This window comes from Natator depressus, chromosome 16 (assembly GCF_965152275.1).
Source record: "Natator depressus isolate rNatDep1 chromosome 16, rNatDep2.hap1, whole genome shotgun sequence".
NCBI lineage: Eukaryota > Metazoa > Chordata > Testudines > Cheloniidae > Natator > Natator depressus.
This window is the reverse complement of record NC_134249.1, coordinates 13165524-13188286: the sequence shown is the minus strand read 5'-3', so window position 1 is coordinate 13188286 and position 22763 is coordinate 13165524. Positions and strand designations below refer to the sequence as shown.

The following is a 22763-nucleotide window of genomic DNA, read 5'->3' as shown; positions in this document are numbered from 1 at the left end:
TCTCTTGACTGGAAGGGTCCCTTTTCAGGCCTTTTTCCTGCACCATAAGGAAGCAAAGTCAGGTCTATTTCGGTTTAGCTTTGAGGCGGCAGCCCTGATCCTGCCCTAGGGCCAGCACCAGCATCACTATCTCCCAGCCTGAAGCCGCACATAAAGGACCCCAAAATAGCCACAAATACGCAGGACTTATTATGTATAATGAGGAAGTATCTAGAGGCCTCAGACCAGGATCAGGCCCCACCTCACTAGGCTGCACCCATACACCACCAAGATGGCCCCTTCCCAGACAACGTGTGGTCTGAGTAATCAGTCTAGTGTCACTTTACCTGCAGGACCATTGGGACTTGAAATCCTGATGCTGGACTAGTCAAATTAGGAAGGTGTGTATATAGCAACTATGGCTTAGCTTTATAATTTAACTGCTTATTTCGTGTGTGTGTGTGTGTCTTGTTTTGTTCAGATTTTGCCAGGGCCCCGGCTTTTTCTCTCTCTATTTATCTGACGCCCATCACGCATATATCTGGACAACTCCCCCCTATCAATAGATGTATCCTCCCAACGCACCTGAATGACACGGAAGGAGTATGAGCCCCATGGCAAACTCACAAGGAGATTAAGGGCTTTCCCTATAAGACCTTTCTTCCTTCCACTCTACCCACTGTCCTAGCAGACCCAGAGCGGACACTGCGGTTGGGAACCTCCCACCACTGCACACTGTGCTGGACGCTGCTTTTCAGCAGCATTCTCACTGGAGACCTCGAGAGGACGACCTGGGAAAGAAGCGCGCTGTACTGTAGAGCCAGCTCTGGCACTGCTGGGGGGAAGTTCGCAGTGCTGGCTGGCAAGAGGGCACAAAACACTTTAATGAACCAAGTCCATTCCACTATTACCAGCAGCTGTCACGAACAAGGCAGGGCAGCCTCTCTGAGGCCTTGGAATGATACAAGATCCAAATTCACAGAAACATGGCGGCTAAGATCATAGTAATATTTATTCCCCTACAAATCATTACAAAACATTCACTCCTTGCTGGCTTGACAGACAATCCCAGATACAGGGGGTCACTCGGAAGCAGTACCACAAGTCAAGGCTACCAAATGTGTTATGTTGACACTTCACAGCAGCTCATGAGGATCTGGGCCTCCATGCTGAGAGGACCTGCAGTCAGAGAGGGCCTGCCCCTGAGCTAAGGATCTGGCACAGAGCGACCTTTCTCCTTTAGCCTGCGCCTTCTTGTACTTTGAACCCCTTAAAGGGGCTCTGGCTGGCTCAACAACTAACACTTTGACATTGGTATAATCTAACGAGGCTATAATAAACCTTTGCACACCATGTACGTGAGGATCTCACACAGTGAATTAAGCCGCACAATGCCCCAGTGAGCTATATTACAATCATGACTCCTGATGGGAAACTGAGGCACAGGGAGGCTGCACTGCAATTCAGCTGCAGCTTCAAGAACAGAATCCAGGAGTCCTGTCAGGCTGCGTCTGAACATAAGCCAACTGGATTCTTAGTACCCTGTTTGGTTTTTTAAATCCATGACTTCACTGCTGAAAAATTGATGGAAAAAAAAAAAGCCAGTAGTCATGATCTGTGGATCTACAAGCAAAACATCACTTTCCTCTGGCTGCCTGCACAGCGGCAGGAGCGAATGAACAAATGCTTTTCCCGGTGCTGCTGGGACCCCATCCCTGCAGCTCCTGTACAAAAGAAGGATGTTGTGGTCAGATAAGGTGCCCCAGAGGTGAATGCTGCTGTTAAATCAAGAGGCAGCATTGAGATTCATTCAAAACACTGGAAAATGTCCCCGCTTGCCAGCTGGGAGAGGATGGAGCTGGGAGCGGAAGAAATTGCATTGCCAAGTTCTTCCACAGCCCAAGCAATGGAGGGGGGGGGGGAAAAGCAAACTTCAGCACCCCATTCAGTTGCATTGCTAGTTACTTTTATAGCAAACGTCTCACATGAAATGGTACAACCAAATGCTGTTATGTTACCATCCAGGTGTTTACATCACGCTTTCTATTAAGGTTCCATTTATAGTTTATAACGGGTTAATAAATGATTAACAGATGTTCTCATAAATGGCTAACCCATGGTTATTAGAGAGCCTAATGGCTTGCTTATAACGAGGGTTTATTACCATATATATGCCTTCTACCGATGTGCTTCTAATTCATGCTACTCATGTACGTAACAGGCTTCTAACATCTATTCATCATGTATTAACCTTTTATAAATGCAACTTTATATTCAAGAGTGACTGATTTTTATAGGAGCTACCCGGACGAGCGACTTGACAGTTCTGTTCAAAGGATCATTCACAGAGTGGTTTAAGTGGATCAGCTGTTTACAGAAGCCCAGAAGAGTAGCAGCAGAGAGAAAAGCATACCAAAAAGGGATCAACCCTAGTTCCTTTACTGCATTCTACAGAACCCTATCGGGTTTTGCAGAATTTGCCAGGGCAGTACAAGATGTACAACTGGGCTTTCCAAAGGGTCCGAAACACATTAGGGGAGCAAGGCACCTAACAGCATTAGATCCCTTTGAAGGCATGGCCTGGCACACAGGGGTGCTGAGCACCCATGACTCCCAGATGTAGATGGGGGTCAGACTGGCAAGCCGACATCAATGGAGCTGCAGGTACCAAGCACCCAGCTGGATTTGCCTCCCAGCCTCTCTATCTCACCCTGCTTCTTGTGCAATTTTAAAATATATTAACCTATTTTAGGAAACCAAAACAAATACAAGGACCAGGAAAAACAAACCCCACTCCCCCCAAAACACATCTCAACAGTGTAGCTTTGAACACCCGAAAGGTCCTGGCTATGGTGGGAAAGTAGCAGCTCCACAGCCTTCGCAGAAGGGTAGCCAGGACTTCTCCACTGGCTGGGGAGTCTTTTCCAAAGCTGCGTCCTCTGGGGCGGCAGTGATGTTCAGAATAGGCACCATGGTGCACAGCGAGGTCACAGCTGGCGCCACATTGCTGGGCACAGTTTGCTTCCTGTGTCCTGAATATCAGGGGTCACACGACGCTCAGTCACACTGGTGTAAATCCAGAGCATCTCCACTGACTGAAGTAAGCAAGAGCATGGTTTGTTCGTGTCAGCGGATATGGATTTGGCTGATCTTCTGTGGGGTGGGGGGAGAGATGGCATGTCCCCCAAGGGACATTTGTAAGTTTCAAGGTCCCCTTCCCACCTCCTTGCCATCACACTCCTGCATGTGTTCCCCTCCCAAAGTGCAGGGGGAGAGTCACCTCTTGCGATATCAGCCATGGTCAAGCTGACTGCACAAGGGTCATTCCCACCTGTGGGTGTCAGAGTAAGTGGGGGATCTGCTCCCAGCTCACACAGCCACGATACAATTCCACTCCAGGGGTGCATGGACAATGTCTCTGCTGCACGGAGGTGTGCACCCATTCAACCCCCCGAGGTGGAGCACAGAGCTGATGGTTTTTCCTCCAGCACGTCTATCAGTCACACCCTTGTTTTCAAAGAAAACGCTGCCATATTCTACAGGCACGGGGCTGGATTCTGACCTCATTTTCTCTGGTTCAGCTTGAGCAGGCTGGCTGCTGATTCACACTGGTCGGCATGGGATCCAAGTCTGCCCCTGCGCTGTAACCAGTTCACAATCAGGTTACTCCAGGGTCCCATCCTGCAGCCCTGCCCCAGACAAAAGTCCCACTAGTTGCAGGGGGGGAGTTTTGCCTGAGTGAAGATCTGGCCCACCGTGATTTGGGCTGTTACTATAAAAGACTGCAGTATTTTTATTTTTTTTTTAACTTGGAGATTTTCAGCAGCTATTGCCGAGGACCAGGGAAGGACAAAATCCAACCTGGTGGGTGACTAGAAAGCATCCGATGGCCCCACGCTGAAGTGCACTTTTCAGGAGCCCCTGAATTGCTGGGGAAGGCAGAGAGGGGAAGAGACCATGAGAAATGGGAGAGGTGGGATGGGGATGTGAGAGCAGGAGAGAGGGAGAGGGTGGGAGTAAACACAAGGGGTCCAAATCTATTAATCTAAATCCATGACTCTGTATTGTCTGCACTTTGTGCTGTCATTTAAGAGCAGGTTAGACAAACACCTGTCAGGGATGGTTCAGATAATACTTAGTCCTGCCATGAGTGCAGGGGACTGGGCTAGATGACCTCTTGAGGTCCCTTCCAGCCCTATGATTCCCCCCAGAACAGAGTAACACCAAACCATAACAGGAGCACTTCACACCTACTGTACCCTGAGGAAACGGGCATCAAGCCTAAGGCTGCATCTACACTAAGAACAGAACCATGTCTGACTGACACCGACACCCACACACCCACATCCCCTCAGCTGCGCGTGTACACGGAAGAAGCCATGTTCAGCAAGCACAGAGCGGAGACCCCTGCCATGCAGTCGTGGTCAGTGCTTGCTGTCGAGTCTCAGTGCCTTGATTTAAGGAACTCTCAGTAACCTGAGGCATAACAGACCCAGCGGCAGGGATCAGAGGCAGCCAGGCAGAACAGCGATCAGACAGACAGAACTAGGGAGGCAGCTGAAAAGTGCCTGGCTCCTTGTAAGTCAATTCCCTCCAGCCCTGGGTTGAGATGCTGAGGGTATAACTTCCATATCCACAGTACTGCTGCCCTCTCTCTTACCACACGGCCACTTGCTCTCCCTGGGCAGATGTTTCACTGGCAAGTGGAGAGACGCAAGAGGTGTGTGTGGGTGGGTGGGAGGGGAAGCGCCAATGGTACCAGAAGCAGCAGCAGGAAAGCACATTCAAGAGGAACGGTCCTGAAAATGGTATGGAGAAGCCAAGCAAACAGTGAGCCTAGCAAATGGCACTGCCTCTTGGCCACCAGCAGGGAGCGCCATTGCCACACGCTGAGAAAGGGCCAGGCAGTGAGCGCACCAGCAGCCGTAAGGTCTCTGCAGCAAGGACAGGAGAGCAGGACGTGCAGCCGTGCAGCTGGGTGGGTGGGTGGGTCACTGCTGTGTCCTGGCTAGGAGTGGAGGAGGCACTGCAGCCCATGTGGACAGAGCTTGGGGTGTGGGGGGGAGGCGAATAAACCACAGCCCCAGGCCTCCCAGCCCACTGGGGGCAGCCAGTGTGGCCAAGTGCCACCAAATCTGGATGTCACAAGCACTGTTCCCTCTAAGCCGTGTGCACGCACACAGATCCGAAACCCCACGCACACGGGGGAACACCGCGCGCACAAAAATTTGCACAGAAGAAATTTTTTGCGCACGCAGCCTGTCAAAAATTAGAGGGAACATTGGTCACAAGTGGGGTTAAAGGAGGGCAGTCACCAGCTGCCAGCCAGCGGAAGGGGAGCTAGGACAGCAACCGCCCTGGCACGCGGCTCTCAGACTGGGCTTTGTCCAGGGCAGCTGGTGATGCCAAAACAAGGGACCTCTCCACCCCCTGCTCAGTGCCCTCTACAGCTGGGGAAAAAAGAAGCCCTTTTGAGACTGATACCCCCTTGTCCCCTAACACACCTCCTAATGACTGTCACACACACACACCCCCCTTACTGCCTCCCAGTGACTGTGACACCCTCCACACCTCCCAGCAACTGTGACCTACACACCCCTCAATACCTCCCAGCGACTAACACACGCACACACAGCACCCTCAATGTCTCCCAATGACGGTGACACCTCCCCTTCCCCCCCAACACCCCTCCCAGTGACCGTGACGCTCCCCAACACAACACCCCTCCCACACCCCACAGGGCACCCCTGTCTTAAGCAGCCACACAAGGGATCAGCCACAGGCAGCAGGGCAGAGAGCTCTCAGGGGAGAGTGGGCTCTGGCCTTGTCCCATACGGGGGCCAGTGCTTGGACAGCCTGTTTAAATATGTCTCATGCCCCCTCCCTAGCCATGCCTCAGACCCACCTGAGAAGTCTACCCCCTTGAGGCTGGTCTCTATGTAGGCCTCACTGGAAACCTTGGGGACGCAGGTGGTAGTTTTCCAAGGCAGAGGCTGCCTGGGGCAGGGTTGCACTGTACTGTAGATACAGCCTCCCGGGTTCTCAGTATCAGGCTGAGCCTAGCAGAGCTGAGAGGGTTACAGTCCTCCCATCTCGGAAATACGGTCTCCCGAAGCCAAGAGAGATGAGAGCAGAGACGCCACCCAGAGCGCTAAGAAGGGGTCAGCCGTTCCATCTGGGCAGCCAGTGATTATTTCCCACTCACTCTTGGGCCCCTGAGCTGATCGCTGATGGGGGAGCGAGGTGACCTCAAAGCAGGGAGCCAGCGATGTGCACTAGGTGTGTGTGTGGGCGGGAGCACCATGAACCCAGCTGTGCCCCGCAGGTAGCAACACTCCCTGGGCCTTGGAACTGCAAGTCGGGTCACAGGCACCATCCCAGTCCCTTCCTCCCCTCACCCAGTCCTTCTGGCCCTGGACAGTGAACCAGGGCAGCTTGTGGTGTGGGGCCTCCTCCCTCAGAGCCCAGCCTGGCTCACAGGGTTAATCCAAGAGATGTTTTCCCTTCCAGGTGAAGTTATCCCACGACTAGCACCAGTTGCTGGGCTGGGCACTCGAATGGCTCCATGTCTCCTCGGGGAGCCCCTAGTCCCAGGCCGGGTGGGAGAAGGTGATGTTGTAGAGGCTGGCCCAGCTGGCAAAGACCTTTTTCTCCGTGATGAAGCGGTGGTGGTTGCCCTTGCGGCTGCGCTCATTGTGGATGTAGGTAGTGCACTCGTCCGGGCCCTTGGGCTCGTAGTAGTGATATGCCATCTTGCCGGGCTGAGGTCTCCTGCTGCGGAGGACAGAGTTACAGGGTGAGCCGCTGGGGCGCTGCCGGCCGATGGCCGAGTGCTGGGATCCCAGGAGGGGCACCTGGTGGGGGTTGGGTTCTTACCTGCAGTAGTTAGGGGGGACCATCCCGTAAACATGCACCTTGTCACACAGCTCCACGGCAATCACCATGGTGAACCAGCCTGTGCTCAGCCACGACCGGGACTTCTCCCTGAGAAACGGGGAATGGCAGGGAGCCGGCAGAAGGAGAGGGAGAAAGAAAAAGAACAAGAGATGGACAGAGCAGGAAGAAGAGGAGGAGGAAGGGGATGCCAGGGGAAGAGTGATGAAGGAAAGGAGTGTAGGATGGTGGGGGGAGGAGGACAGAGAGTGACCAGTTAGGAGAAGGTGGGAGGACACTGAATTATATTGATGCCAAGTTCTTGAGTCTCCCATTTACCCCCCCATCCCCACCCCATTTCTGTTCTCCTGAGGCTCCCCACCACCCAAGTATGCTGGCTCCCCCTTCCCAGCTAGGGACCAGGATGTACTGCCAGGCAGGCTGCCCTCTGGAGTCACTTGCATGGCCTCTTTTCATGGGTGTGCCTTGCGAGACAGCCCAGGTCAGTGGCACTGCAGCAGGGGCAGACAAAGGGGATGGGCTGGCCAGCGAGGCTGGGGCTCCAGTCACCAGGCATGCGAATGGTACTCCTGAGGGAATTCTGCACCACTGCGCAATGCAGAATTTTGCAGAAATTAACGTTGTGCATGCAGAATTTCCTTCCCCCGCTGCCCCCCCCAGAAACGGGATGCAGTGCTGCTGGCTGCCACTAGGGGCCACTAGACCCACCAGAGCCCAGCTTGCACATAGAAGACACTGCGGCAGGCGGGTGGGGGGTGTGAGGCAAAGCGGGGCAGGAGGGAGCTAGAGGGTTCCAACAAGCCTGGGATGGACCATCAGGCTGTTTCTCTCGATGGATCCCTGGGCTGGGGGGGCGGGAGTGGGTGTCTGGGCTGAGGGGGCCATGGCTGGGCTTGTGTGTGTGTAGGGGGTATCTAGGCAAGGGGGGGCCCCACAGCTGGGCTCTGGGGGGGGAGGGGTTGTGGGTGTCTGACCCCCTGGCTGGACATGCGTGGGGGGGCGCAGAAGTGGGCAGAGAAACAGGAACTAGGTTGTCATAGGAGTTGCTTTAACTCTCTGCTCCTGGGGGAATTTGTGTGTGGCTCTGTATCGTTACAGACATACTTGCTGGCAGGTATTTTGAACTGAATTACCAAAATAATCGAAGCGGGCGTGATTATGTAGTGTTCTTCTGACTAATAAAATGTGCAGAATTTTAAAATACTGTGTGCAGGATCTGGAATTTGTTGGCACCGAATGCCCCCCGGAGTGGAATGGGAACGGGGCTCCAAGGTACCTGTCCTTCCCGGTCTCTCCCCGGAACAAGTCGTCGAACTGCTTCATGCGCACGGGGGAGACCACGTAGGCCGACATGCTGGGGAAGGACATGCTGACGCGCTGGAGGATCTTGAGCAGGCTCTTCTGCATCTTGCTGGGCGGACCCCAGAAGATGAGGATGGTCTCCGGGGTCTTGTTGACGAACTCCTGGGGCCCCTTCAGAACCCTGTAGATGCTGGAGTGAGCCACCACCCGGACCGTGGTCTTGTTGCCCACGTCTGCCTCGTAGCCGGTGGTGGGGGCGTCGTTCATGCGGATGGTGCACTCCGATTGGTCAATCTCTGAGCCCAGTTTGCTCCCGAGCAGGTGGCTGGAGCTGGTGATGATCACACACTGGTGGCAGTGGGAATTCAGGGTCTGGGGAAGAAACCATCTTTAGCAAGGACCCTGTGGCCAACTAAGACCTCCCCACCACCACGACCCTGTGCACCTTCCCTGCTTAGAACGCCCAGGCGATGGAGAGAACAGAACCGAGACCCTCCTCCTCCAGAGACACTGGCCCCTGCCACTTGAGCTATCAGGGGTTCTCTCTGAGGTGACAGGAAATAGGGTTGTTTTTCGGATGCGGCACTGGGCTGGGACTCAGGAGAGCTGGGGTCAATTCTTGGCTCTCTCAGACTCCCTGGGTGACCCTGGGCGGTCACAATCTCTCCGTGCCTCAGTTCCCAGTCTGTGAAATGAAGCCAGGAACGCTTCCTTTGTCAATTCAGACTGGAAGCTTTTTGGGGTAGCAAGTGTCTCTAAGTGGATGCACAGCACCTAGCACAACGGGATCCAGGTCGGAGAGCATCACGGTCACTCTAACAGCAATACCGGAGCTCTGGGTCACAGTTCTGGCTCCATGCGGCAGAGGGCCGTGCTCCACACTCACTGGCTAGTTCCCTACCATGCTGCCCTTTGATAAGCACCTTCTGTCCGAGGATCCCAACCTGCTTACCAGACATTCCCTAATGAACCCCCTGACGATGCCTGGGAATTACTGCCCCCATTTCACATATGGGCAAACCAGGGCACAGAGGGCCAAAGTGACTTGCCAAGGGCCGGTTAGTGAGCTGGAAGCAGAGTCGGTCACAGAGTCCAGAAGACCTGATTCCTGGCTCTAAGCAATGGGTGGCGCCTCCATAATAGAAACACGAAGGTCCATTCTCCAACTGAGCTGCTGCAAATTGTGTCGTGTCGCCTCTCCTCCACCCCTCCCACTGGGCAGGGTGCAGCCATACGGAGGCCACAAAAGCAGTGGCCCTTCACGCTCCTAATGCACCAGCCTGCGATCGTGTGGCTGCTCCCAGTGATTTATAACCCAGCCCTTCCTTCCCGGTTTAAACCGCTTGCTGGGCTCACCCCCGAGACCTGGGAGCCAGTCTGCGACGTGACCACAAGGGAGCACCCCGGGCTTACCTGCGGTGGGCTGCAACCTACCTTGTTCCCGTAGACAGGGAGGTATCCACTTTTCAACCCCCATTTCTTGAGGTTGGGGGGATGGGGGGATTTCCCCCGCAGGGCAGTGTAGTGAAAAACTTCGTTCCCACTGTTCGAGCTGTAGATGATCAGCAGCATGATCAAAGCAAAGAGGACCACGAGGATTGCTGTGCGCTGGCCCTGGGGTGGGAAAAGGAGAGCGCGGGACTGAGACAGTGCTGCGTCTCCAAATGCCCTGCCTTTCTGAAGGAGCCTGGGAAAGGGCAGCCGAGGGGACCGGCAAAGCTTCTGCAATCGTCTCCGATAAATGACTGAGAGATTACAGGCCTAACCCTCATGAACCTCATTCGTGCTCCCTTCTCCCTTACCCCGTGCCAGGAGCAGCAGCTGGGCAGGATTCCAGCCTACAGCTCCCACGAGCCTCAGATTTCAGGTGCCCAACTTAAAATACCCTGGGCGTGATTTTTGGAAGCACTGAGCCCCTCTGACCGTCAGGCCACAGGTCTCCCACATTGCCCCCACCCCATCCCTCAAATCAGTGGTACCTGGAAAACGTGGCTCTCCATCCCTGGGGAGAAGGGGCACCGCCCAGCAGTCTCTAGCACCCCGCTGTCTGTGACAGCGGAGATCCCTGCAGCTAACACCACAGCAAAGGGCTCCAGAAGCACAGACACCCCCATGTTCTTTGACAGGCAGCCATGGCCAATTCCCCCCTCCCCAAGCTCTGCTGTGACACACAGAGGGATGTCAAGGGAGAGTTTGGCAATGGGCAGCTTCTTAAAGGAATATACGTCCAGCTTTAATGAGACATTACCCCAAGCCCAGAAGCACCGGGAAACCAGAGGCTGCTTTAAGCACTGTATCATTATCTATCATGGCCAGCAATTGGTCAAGCTTTTTGCCTCCACATGCTGGCTTTGTTTGGGATGTGGCAGCAAAGAGACCAGGAATGCAAGGGTTAATTATGCGTGTTGCAGGGTGATGGTGGGGGGGACGGGGACAGGAGGGGCGCAGGCCTGCAAGGGGTGGAATTAAGGCGGGGACATGAGGCACCAGCAGCAGCAAGTGGAGCAATGAGCATGTGGGGGCAGAGGACAGGCCTGGGCTGTGGCTTGTCCTGGGTTAAATGGGAAGATCCCAGCAGGGAGGCCAGCTAATGAGACAGCTGTGCAAAGAGAGGCCCTGCAGCTTCCAGTCTGCCTCTGCAGCAGTGTGCGGGCCCCAGTACAGCAGGCCCAGTCGCATCAGAGCTTTCATTACAAACTCCATGGAAAGGGCGGGGACCTTATTCTGAAGGTATTTATCACAGAGAGTGGACGGGATCCCGTCCCACGCCTTAAAATAAACCACATCTCACAGAGCCAGACAGAGATAGAGGGAATCTGGCTGACTTTGAGTTTATGAGATTATCCTGCCCCCAAATTAGAAGGGAGAGACACTCGCGCCTTCCTATAACCACCACCTCGCTTTACCCTGGTCTACTCAACCGAGCCCCTGGTGTAGACACAGCTCGGTCGATGGAGAAATGTTTCCTCTGACCTAACTACCACCACCCAGGGAGGTGGAGTTCCTACAGTGACAGAAAAACCCCTCGGCTGCTGTAGGGTTATGCCGCAGTAGCCCCGCTAGTGTAAACAAGCCCTTACACAGTGCCTGTCACTGGGGGACTTCAAAGCCCTTTCAGAAGTGGCCAAAAGTTACCATTTTACACAGGAAAAAACTCATATTATGCAAGTCAATGGCAGAGCTGGGCGCAGAACCCAGCAGTCCTGATTCCCAGATCTGGGTGCTAACCACTAGTCAATGCCACCCGAGGCAGAGGGGCCAAGAGTCAGTGCTTGTAAAGGGATTTTCCTACAGAACGCTGCCAGGACCTCCTACCATTTATTATTCTAGTGTGGTTACTGCCCCTCTCTTTCAGCTTCATTACCACTTCTTTTTCCTACTCTCATTTTTTAGTCTCCTGCCTTGCCTCCTCCTTTTCTATTTGTAGTTCAGGCCTTACTTTCCTACCTTTGGGGTTACTAGTTTCTTTGGCCATTTTATATAATTGCATTTGTTTTCCTTAGTTGGATACTTGGGCGGGGGGGTGTCAGGGAGCACAGTCAGCCTGATGCACTGTTGTTGGCCTAAAGTTTCTACAGACATTGGTTCTTTTGCACGTTTTTTCTCCAATATTCTGTGTAGGAGTGAATTCTTCTCAATCATCTCATCATTCCCTGGTGCTCTCTCATTTGTCTGTCATCCACCTGCCACCTCTCATTGCATGGTTCGAATACCAGCTCAGGGGCAGAGACTATCTTTTTGTTACACATGAGTCAAACACCTACCACAACGAGGCCCTGCTCTCCGATTGGGGCCCCTAGCCATGACCTTAAGCCAAATAATTTCTGCATGGATGGACCCAAATGCAAGACAGGGATCTTCGCTGTTAGTTTGGTCCACGCAGGAGTAAAATCTTGTTGAATTGGACGCGTAGATGTTAGCTGTGCTTATGAAATCTAATGCAAGTAGAAATGTTGGTTTTTCTTTTAAATTCAAAGAAAACAAGTGGATTTAAAAAAACAATTCAACATGCTCCTCCCAGAACCATGAGCACAGACAACATTATGCCAGTGCCCAGAGTTGAAACAAAAGTGAAACAGACCAGGCTGGCTTCCCCATCCAAGTTCTGTGAAAGGCAAAAAAAAAAAAAAAGTGAAGCAGCAGCTTAAACAGACACGAGTAAGCTTTTCAAAGTTCCGGGTTATATTGTTAGCAAAAGAGGAAAGGACGCTGGTTTTCAAAGGCAGCATATGGCCCTGCCTCCTCCCCCCGAGTTACACGCTGTGGGGCAGGATGTGGCACTATGAAGCGTTCAATATTGGACGAACTCTGCTCCCAGTGGTAATTCCCACTGGCTTCCATGGCAGCTGTTAGGCCAGCGTTGAACACTTCTGAATATCCCTTCGTTATGCTGAGCATCTCTTTGACCTGTTGTTCTCTCACATATTTCTCTAATACCTGCAGATCACCGGGGCTACTTACGTTGAATCTTGGCTTCCCCCCTCCCAGCCTTAGATTCAGCTGCGGGGGGGCGCTTTGTCTCAGATACGTGCCCATCTGTCCCCTGGTCAGATTACCCAGCCTGCAGATCACACCAAGCTCATTTATTTCACCTGTTCTATTTGTCAGTGTTTCTTGGGCCCCCTCCCCGCAGTGCCTCCTTCCTCATGCGAGCAGGGCACCCTGTGTAGTTATTGGGTTCCTATTTGTGCCAGATTTGTGGGAACTGCCTGGCTATGTGGCTGCTTTGTATTCTAGGCCTCACATTTGGTTGATACTGTACAGTGCTTAGAGGCACCTTGTGAACAAATTACTTCGATAATCCATAGAAGTCAGCAACCACAGCACACTGCCCCAATCTCTGTGTGCCGGTGACTTCTCTTCTTTGGCCTCCTTTTTGTTGACACTAAAGTCTGTCTTGTTGATTTAACCGGAAGTCAGCCAAGAAAAAGAGAGTGAATTCCTTGATACGTCAGGAGGGGATGAGACGAGACAGCTGCTGTGCAGCTGGTCGGTGAGTACTAAGTTCAAACCCAATGTTCTTTCTCTGGCATCACTTGGCTGATTTCACCTACTTTTTAAAAACTAAGTAAAATGATTTAGAACCACCAGGATGCACCAGACTGTGCAAAAGCTCCCTGGATAGCAGCCTGATCCTATTTCCTCTACCCTTGTCCTCGCCTCTCCCAGTCTCTCCTTCAGGGCCCGATCCAAAGCCCATTGCCACTGAAGTCAATGGAAAGAGTTTTTAGATCAGATCCCGTTTGACACACTCACTTCAGGACAGGGCCCGATGACACCTAGCACAGCAGGGACTCTTGGGCACTACAGAAAAATACAAATAATAAACAACAACTACAGGCCTGACTCAGCCAAAATTTCCTGTGAAGCAGACAGGAGCACTGCCTGTGCAAGGACTGAATACAGGCACTGAGATACCCAAGTGATGAGGGCTGGCTGGAAAGATGGGGAGAGAGATGGAATAAAAACCCTGAGTAGCACCTTCATAATTTGGCCTGGAATAAGACCCTGGGGAACGTTTAATCTAGTTGTTATCTAGATTTTCTCTTCCTCTCTTAGGCTCACTAAAACGCTGAAGAAGTGGTTTTTTACCCACAAAAGCTTATGCCCAAATAAATCTGTTAGTCTTTAAGGTGCCACTGGACTCCTTGTTGTTTTTGTGGATACAGACTAACACAGCTACCCCCTGATACTTAAAACGCTATTGTTCACACTCACAACAACCTCACAGCCACGATTCAGCATCAGTCACCACTAGATCATGTGTCAGAAACACTTGTCACACAAAACATCAGTGCTCAGCATGGAGGAAAGAGAACAATTGTTTGTGTGTGGGGGGGAAAAAAACAGATACAACTCATCCTCCAGTCCTTTAGATCCTGGATTACATTATGGCAGCAAGTCATACAATCCCCTGTTGGAATAGGAGGCCTGATCTTTAGTCAAAAGTCCCCTGCAGGAGCAGGCCCCAGAGGTGCCTTCCTTGACTGGAAACTAACAAGGGCTAATAGGCTATGGAGCAGCACAGGGACCCAATAGCCCAGCAGGCTATCAGCAACCTGCCAGCTGTCTTCTGTGCCAGGAACCTCAGATGGATCTTAGCCAAGATTGCGTTTTCTCCTCCCTTGTACTTAATTTGTTTTCAGAGAGACTGAACGTCAGGGCAAACACTCCTGGGTGAGGTTTATTCACTTCCCTGCCCTCTTTCCAGTGAAAGCTCAGCTGGATTTCATGGTGCATTTGAAAACAGGGCAGCCCAGTAACCTGGAGCTGGCAGCTAATGAAATCTAGCTCCCACAACAGGGCAGATGCAGGTTACCTGGCTACTATTTCACCATGTCTTCAGGGTACAAAGATTTGATGTGAATGCTGCTACTTGGTGCGCCTGCTCTGAGCAGTTGAGAATGCACAGATCTCCTGGAGAGGAAAACCACTAAGACATCTTTCCTGCATGGCCTCATCTGCACAGCATGTCACAAACATGAGTGAGTCAGTCCTCATATCAGGCTTGAGAACAGAATCAGTGACATTAGCCTGTTTTCCAAATGGGTAAACTGAGGCACTGAGCTCTTTCATAAAGGGGCTGAGTCTATGTGCAGCACCCAGCACAACTGGGGCGCTGATCCCAACTGGGGCTTCTGAGGGCTACTGTAATTAGCATTAAATAACTGAATAATAAGAGGTTACGGCCAATCTTTTCAAAGGTGGCCACTGGGTTTGGGTGTCCAACCTGAGTCACCGTGGGCCTGAGTTGTAGAAGGGTGGAGCACTTGCAGCTCCGGCCGAAGTCAAGGGGAGCTGTGGGCGCTCATCAGCACTGAGCAAAGGACCCTGCGTGTCTCGAGGTGGAGCTGGGCACCCAAAGCCAGAGGCTGTTTTTGTAGATGTTGGCTCCAGTGACTGCCCAAGCTCATGGCTGGGATTAAAACCCAAGGGCCCTATTCTCCCACTGCAGGACACAAGGTCCCACTGGGCCTCAGGGAGAGTTTCTCCTACCCCATAGCCACGGGGCTGCCTGAGGCCCAGAGCAGTTTTCAGACTGCTATCACTAGTGGGCAGAATACAGGAAAACAGACGCAGATGAACATACACAGTCCTGATGGAGCGGAGGGTGAGGCTGGCTGGGTGGGAGAGAGTCATCCCTCATGTCAAAGGAGTTCCACCAGAGCTGGGGCTGGCCAGCAGACTTACTGGTGTGGGGAGTGGGGGAAGGGAGGACGGGGGGAGTGGGGAGGGTAACAATGCCCGGAGCAGTCGAGGAGAGGAGGGCAGGGCAGTGGCGGAGTAAGAGATGAACGCTGCAAGGCTTGGAGAGAAAGGTCAGAGCTGGGGAACCTAAAACCAGGCAAACTCCGCTAATTCCCAATTTAGTCACAAATCTAAAGCTCTGGCCAGGCTCCCCGAGGCCCAGAGATTTTTAGTAAGCCCCAGAGGCTCCTGCTGTCTCAAGTAAGAGTCCTCCCCACAAAGCTCTAGCAAGAGCTTCAGGGTCCCCTCACATCTCCCGTGAGATTCCCCTGTGCCTCATGGGAACCTGGGCTGATGCACAGATTCTGCTGGAAACCAGGCAGAGTCCTCCAGTTCTGCCCTGACTTGAGGTAAAGTCTGGAGGTTTCTCTTGAGACTGGGTCTGTTCAGATGCCCCCTGGGCCTCTGGCCATGGGCTGGGACCCTCTCCCCTGGAGTCTGGTCCTCTGGTGAGATTTCTGCTACCTCCTGCTTCCATCAAGGCTGGAATGAACCACCCAGCGTTGCTGCAGCTCCCTCTTTCAAGAGCCTGGAGGACAGGACAGGAGGTCTTGGCTCAGTCAGGGCTGGCTTTCCCCAGTCCCGAGCGACAGGCTTGGCCAACCAGCCTGAGGAGCAAGGAACACCTACCGTTGGCTCCCTCTGTGACCTGGGGCTAGGTGGGTTTATCGAGGTTGTTTTTAAATCACGTACAGCCACAGGGTCTAGACGTCACGCTCCGAGGGTGAAGCACAGTGATTATGTACAGAGCTGCCCTGAACCCAGAGCACAAGCTGCCACTGCTGCCCAGAAACGAAACTGAAGCCAGTGAAAAATCACATTAACCTCCAACGCTGTGCCAGGACGGTCAGCGAACCAGCTCTGGTAGATGGCCGAGCAGAACGAGCTCCAAAGGGGAGGAGGAAGCCCATGACGCCCTCCAAGGGCCCGGAAGATGGACGCACGGGACCAGGACAGGAGGGCTGCTTCGTGGGGAGGACTTACCGTGTTGTTACTCATGTCTCTCTGCCAACCTTAGTGCGGAGCCTTCATCAGCATAACTTGAGTCCCTGCACAGAACCACAGAGGCATGGTCACTCTCTAAACTATCTGCCCCCTTCCTCAAATACAAGTCCATGGCTACCAATCTCCACCCCATCGTGCTCTGACCCGCATGACAGCACAGCCCAAACAGGTCAGGCTGGGCTGGGCTGGGCGCACCTACAGGGCCGAACACACCGCGTTGCTGCGTTGTGCTCTCCTGGCCTGACCCAAAGCCCGGCGAAGTCACTGCAAGTCTTTCCATTGACTGCAAAGAGCTTTGCATCAGGCCCTCTGGCACCATGCTGCCTTCCCAGATGTGCCCATCTGCGCCCTTCTGCCCTGCCGCAGATCTCAGCTCGGGGCCGTCTCTGAACAGCTCAATTTTGGATGTCACTATTTCCCCCCAGCCCCCTTACTTTGGTCCTTCATTGCCCTCAACCTGGGCTCTGCACCTAAATGGCCCTTTTCATGCACATTGCTCCCAGGCTGCCTTCTCCCTTCTGCTCCATCTCCCAAGCACAGCCAGGTCCAAAGTTGGAGTACAGAGTCCTCTGACCCTAGTGTGGGTCTCCCACTCTCCCCGCCTGCTGGGAAGCAGCCCCTCCTCCTACACCCTTTAATTAAAGCAGGGGAAGTGCAGGGGAACCATGCCACAGGGTGAAAGCTCAGTCACTTTTCTAAAGCATAAGTCAGCCATGAGTTTAGTGCTTCTCAGACAGAGAGATGCCGTCAGCCCAGAACGGCTGCTAGTCACAGAGAGATCTCCCAGGAGGAAGAAAAGCAAGCGATGGTTTGTAAACTGGATTAGCCATACCTAAAATCAGTTTACATAATGGGTCATTACAGTGAAGCACAGCAGGGGTCTGGGATCTAGGACTCCTGGGTTCTATCCCTGGTCCTGACACCTTGCGCAAGTCACTGGATCTCCTGGGCCTCAGTGGCCCCATCTGTAAACTGGAGAAAACAATAATATCTGCCACAAGATGGGGGGAAGGGTTGAGAGACTTAATTTCATTATCAGAAGGGTAGCCATGTTAGTCTGGATCTGTAAAAGTGGAAGAGTCCTGTGGCACCTGACAGACGAACAGACGTATTGGAGCATAAGCTTTCGTGGGTGAATCCCCCCTTCGTCAGATGCAGGTGAATCTTCAGATTCCCCCACGAAAGCTCATGCTCCAATACGTCTGTTAGTCTATAAGGTGCCACAGGACAATTTGCCGCTTTCACTTAATTTAATTAGTTAATGTTTGTAAAGGGCTTTGCAATCCCCTTAGATGGAAGGCCCAAGAGATGGGTCAAATATTCTTCTGCTTAGTGAGCCGGCATGGATCTTCCGAACCACAGGGGTTATGAGTCAGCTGCAACTCTCCTTCTTCAGCTTGTGCTGGAGAAGTGAGCTCAAGATCAAAACCAGTGTTTGTATAGCAAGGTCTTGTGCGAGGACAGCTTTGCAAACTCATCAGTCTCCCCATCACAGGCTCATTCCCTGGCAGGGAGGTGGAGGGAGAGGTCTCCTAAGGCAGCCCTCGGCATAAGCATGCCTCCCACCCCCTGGCTTATTACAGTGCAAACCTGCAGGCTGGTTAAGCTTTAGGAGGAGATTATTTTCCTGCCCAAAAAGCTCAGTAAAATCCATTCAAACAAATACCTGATCAAGAGCCATAAATCTGCTGGGGGACAATGTTTACCCATGATCGCATCAACCCAACCTCTCTAAGGGGATTGCAGGCTCCAAAGATACAAAATCCAATTAAAACAAACACCTGGGAATGGAGCAAAGGCAGCTGGCCACCTCTCTGAGGGCTCCCACGGGGTTTTACATGGGTGGAGGGGAAGGGCTGGCTGGGTCAGGGAGAGAGGGAGCTTTTCACAGCCACCTCCCCAGCCTGAATCCAGCCTAGGCTGATGGTGACTTCAAGTTGGTGCCATTTGATGACTCTTTGGTGGCCTGTGTTAAATGAAGGTGCTAGGTTAGGATGTTTCAATCCCAGCTCTGACACAGCCCACGTGACACTGGGTGAGTCAGTCGGTTTCCCTGTGCCTCAGCTCCCTGATCTGTAACTGGGAGGTAACCGCCCCAAACAGGGGTGCCGTGAGGACAAATACATGAACAACTGTGTGGCCCTCAGGCGCTCTGGTAATGGGGGCCACGCATGTACAATGGACAGACAGTTTGGTCTGTCTCAGCCCAGTCCTTGGTGGACAGGTGCCTGGATCACTAACTCCGTCTCCACATCTGGCACTCTGCAGCTCCCTTTGCTGGCAGGCTCAGCCCGGAGGCTGGGGGGTGAATAGGCCAGGAGGAATGAGCTCCCCTCTCTCCACTAGCAGGGGTCCCCTCCAGCTAAGAAGAGAGGTCGGGGAAGGGATCACTGCTGATGTACCTCAGTCTGGGAGAAGGGTCTTCGATCTATCGTCCCCGCTACCTGCCAATGGGCCAAAGTCCTAGAAAAACCCAATCAGCAGAGGGCAGCTCAGTCTCCATGGCCCAGTCTGACAAGGACCTCTTTGCTGAGACCAGCTACAGATGGGGATGCCTGTGCAATAGGAACTGGGCTGAGAACCACCTAACTCATTTCACAGAGGCGCTCCCAGCTCAAGCCAGCACCTCTATGAACAAAGAAGCACTAAAGAGTATATTTGTCTCCCTCCCACGCTAACATGTGCGCCTGGACACATACAAGAGCTCTCATTCTTGCTCTGCAGGGATCTACCATTCCACAGCTGCTCCATACCAAGCACAGATCTAACCAATTGTTTTTTAAGTCCTCATTAGTGAGTCACTGCAATTTCCCCTCTTCGGTACTTAGCGTGATTGGAAAAATCCTCTTTCGTCACTGCCTTGGGAAGGCTGGGAAATAACACACACACACGCATACACAAAGGGGAGTTAATCTCACACAGCCTGGGAGCCCTGACCGCAGAGGTGACCCAAGGGGGCCTGAGGCCCAAGGGCAGGATGTATTTAGCAGACCAACATCACCCGTATGCCCATGGGTTTTCCTTGTAACTCTTTCCTGTGCAGTCATTGCTGGGGAAAGGAGCCAGAGGGACAGCCTGGCAAATGCAATCTGATGGCCTTTGGACCAGGATCAAAGGGATCACCTAGGAGGCCAAAGGCGGCTCTGCACACCTCTGAACCAACCAGTCTCAGTGTGTGTGGCATGGGTGACAGTGGGATGGATAGGGGAAAGGACAGCAGAGAGGAGCCCATACAGATGATTTAGTTGGGGATTGGTCCTGCTTTGAGCAGGGGGTTGGACTAGATGACCTCCTGCGGTCCCTTCCAACCCTGATCTTCTATGATTCTATGTCAGCCAGCACTGAACTGGGGCTGCCCCTACACTGGTCCCCTGGAAAGAAAAGTACACGGGGTGGAAAAGGTTAGGTTGACCCAGGGCCAGCCTTAGAAATAGTATCCTGGAAGAACTTATATTTTGGCGCCCCTGCTGCCTCCCCAGCCCTTACCCCTGGCCCTTCCTGCCTTCCCAGCCGTTCCATGCATCGCCCCTGCCCCCGAGCTCCCTCCCACGGCCTCGCACCCCAGGCCCACCTGCTCCTTGCCTGTTGACCACAGTGTCCACCCTGGGCCCTGCCTGCTGTCTGGGCTGGGTCCAGGGCGTTTGCAAGTGCAGTGGGTGGCGGGGGAAGAGCCAACCAACTTGCAGAGTGAGGAGACGGAACTAGGAGCTGGGCTGGGAAACGAGGTGGGGCAGAGAGCAGGGAGCCTTTGACTGGGAGCAGGGAGCTCCTGCCACGCTGGACCACACCTCGCTGGCAGCAACAGGGAGCCCAAGCCCCTTGACCACGGAGCCCCCCTGACCACAGTGCCCTGGACAGTCGCCCACCCCTAAGGCCGGCCCTGGCTGGCACCCACGCAGGAGTGAACCACAATGCTGCCGTCAGCACTCCCCAAGCGCTGCCAGCCCTGCTCAGCACCAGAAGAGGGTGCACCGGAGGATGGGGCCCGGTCAGACTCTGTGTGCACCGGTAGTGCTTTGAGACTGGCAAAGCTCATGCTCCCCAAAGCTTCCCAGACCCCCAACGTAGGCATAATGCCACCTGCATCTATCATCTGGATGTCTCCACTCCTTCCTCCTCCTCCTGGCTCTCCTACCCATCCTGGAGTCCACAATATCCCCCCTCGGCTGGTGTGGGAAGCCGTCCGTTCTCACTGAGTACAATTCATCCTCCTTAACACTCAGCCTCCCAACTACACCGACTCTGTTTGCTCCTTCATCACTCGCCTCTTCGGGCCTCGCCTGAATAGCTGAGGGGCGGGGAAGATAATGTTTTGTGTGTGGGAAAGGAAAAAGCAAAGGCGGATAACGTTCTGTGTGGGTGGGGGGAGGATGGAGACAGAGGGAGAGAAGCAGGGAATCATCACTTGGGCTGGAAAGTGGCTCTGGGAGGTTATTACCGCCCCTGTCCTCTGCATGGTGGCAGGACCAAATATCCTCTCCCTGGCTGGCCCCCGACAGGTGGGTGGCTTAGTCTGAGCCTTGAATTTCCCCAGAGTAGGTGATGGCACAAGGGGCGCTAAAAAGAGAGAGAGGGAGGGAAGGAGAGCAGTCAGGGGAAGGAAGATGCACAAATGCTCAGGGCTCCCCCAAAGGCAGTGATTCAGCACCCCCCTAGCCCATCCAGCAGCACAGAGCTCTGAACACACCAAGCGCTAGGAGTCTGAGCCAAAGCCCAGTGAAGTCAGTGGGCTAACCCCCCCACCCCTTCTCTGCTTGCCTCTGGGTTGCACTATCATGTCCTGTCTAGTTCACGATGCTCTATTCGCCCGGCAGCTGCAGAGTCCTCCCCACTAGGAGTTCACCGACAAATCCCTAGTGATCAGGGCATCCAGGCTGCTGAAGTGCAAACCTCGAGGATGGGTCCCAGATCAGAGAGGGAGGCCTTGGTGAAGTTTCCCTTTTCCTTACCTGGGCGAGACCTTTCATATGAGGGAAGTCGAGAGCCTGGCTTGGGGGGGAGATGCCTCTCCCCCCTCCCCTTCCAAGGGACTGAGAGCGGGCCCCAGCTCGGACGGGCAGGCTGCCCTTCCGTCTTGAGGCTCGCTCTGTCACATCTCTGCCCCCGCCAGGGCCCTGCCCCAAGGGGAGGGCTGATCCGATCTGCCGTCTGCAACCTCCTAGAGTGAAAAACCCAACCAGCTGCCCCTTTCTGCCTGGGGAAATCAGAGTGAAACGAGCGTCACTGCTAATCCGTCCGTATTACAGAAATACTCTTACCCGGCTAAACTGGGGCAGCGCACGACGCCCCTGCCCCCGGAGAGCCGGAATAAATCCCACCTTCCCGCTCTGGTCCGCCACTCGCACCCGGGGCCTGAGCCCGCCTCGGGCAGAGCCCTGCGCACCCGTGCAAATCACGATCACACGCCCGAGCGTGTCACCAGCGCCTGGGGCAGGCCCCGGCATCCAGCACCACCCGGCACAGAACCCACGCGGCCCCCAGGCAGCACCCACGCCGCTGTGCCCCCGGAGCCGGTCCCTGGGGCGAGGGCCTGCCTGCGGGAGACACCCAGCCCCGTTCACCCTCCGTGGAGCGGTCTGGACCCCAGCAGAGGCGGCCCACCCCGGGGTGCATCTGCAGCAGGACGAAGGGCCTCTCCCCTCCCCAGGCCAGCCCCTCTGCTGCCTGCCCGGTAACTTCCGGACCGGGGGGCGCCTGCACCCCGCTCCCCGTCCGCGGTGCCGGGGCTCCGCCAAGGGCACGAGGATGCGCCGCTTACCTCGCTCCCCTGCGAGCTCCGCCAGCCCCGGGCACACGGGGGAGCCCCCCCGCTCTCCTAGCCCGGGCTGCCCGGGACCAGCTACCCCGCGGCAGGAGCGCCCGGGAGCTGGGAGCGCGGCGCCTGCAGCCCCCGCGCGGCCACCTGCTCCCTGCCCGGGTCCTAGCGCGCCCCCTTCCCTCGCCAGCCCCATTCGCGCGGCGTGGGAAAGGGCGCCCCCCATCGGCTGTCGGGAGCGCGCGTGCGCTGCGGTCTCTGCCCTTGCTGGGGGAAAGGCGCGGGCAGGTCCTGGTCTGGAGATGCAGCCGGCGTAATAATACTTGGCCTGGCGACACATCCTGCCCTCGGGGGATCTCAAAGCGCGGGGCCAAACCCTGCCCTCCGTGCTCGGACTTCCCACGGAGGCCAAGCGGAGTTCTGACTGGCTAAGGACCGCAGGGTTGCCTCAGTAGGAGACGCTTCATAGCGCCCATTTTGCAGAGGGGGAAACTGAGGCACAGAGCAGTTAAGTGACTCGTCTAGGTCTTACGGCCAATCAGTGACTGAGCTGGGAATAGACCCCAAGAGTCCTGGGCAC

At 54.4% G+C, this 22763-nt stretch overlaps 1 protein-coding gene across 2 annotated transcripts; it reads right to left on the bottom strand.

Moving 5' to 3' along the window:
• Positions 1-973: 973 nt before the first annotated feature.
• Positions 974-22338, bottom strand: ST6GALNAC6 (ST6 N-acetylgalactosaminide alpha-2,6-sialyltransferase 6). Of its 2 annotated transcripts, none has more exons than XM_074973527.1 (7): positions 22187-22338; positions 16408-16472; positions 9610-9789; positions 8150-8547; positions 6856-6963; positions 5885-6753; positions 974-3620 (listed from the first exon to the last, which is right to left on the bottom strand). In XM_074973527.1, the coding sequence occupies exons 2-6, from the start codon at positions 16420-16422 to the stop codon at positions 6564-6566; spliced, it is 891 nt and encodes a 296-aa protein (XP_074829628.1). In that variant the 5' UTR covers positions 16423-16472; positions 22187-22338; the 3' UTR covers positions 974-3620; positions 5885-6563. The 2 variants fall into 2 exon arrangements, with proteins under 2 accessions (XP_074829628.1, XP_074829629.1); XM_074973528.1 differs by lacking the exon at positions 22187-22338 and adding an exon at positions 21378-21531.
• Positions 22339-22763: the final 425 nt, after the last annotated feature.

Coding starts and splice junctions, on each gene's coding strand:
- ST6GALNAC6 (XM_074973527.1), bottom strand. Junction 8,548..9,609: donor TCCCTGTCTACGGGAACAAG/GTAGGTTGCAGC, acceptor TTTCTTCCCCAG/ACCCTGAATTCCCACTGCCA. Junction 6,964..8,149: donor GGAGAGACCGGGAAGGACAG/GTACCTTGGAGC, acceptor CCCGTTTCTCAG/GGAGAAGTCCCGGTCGTGGC.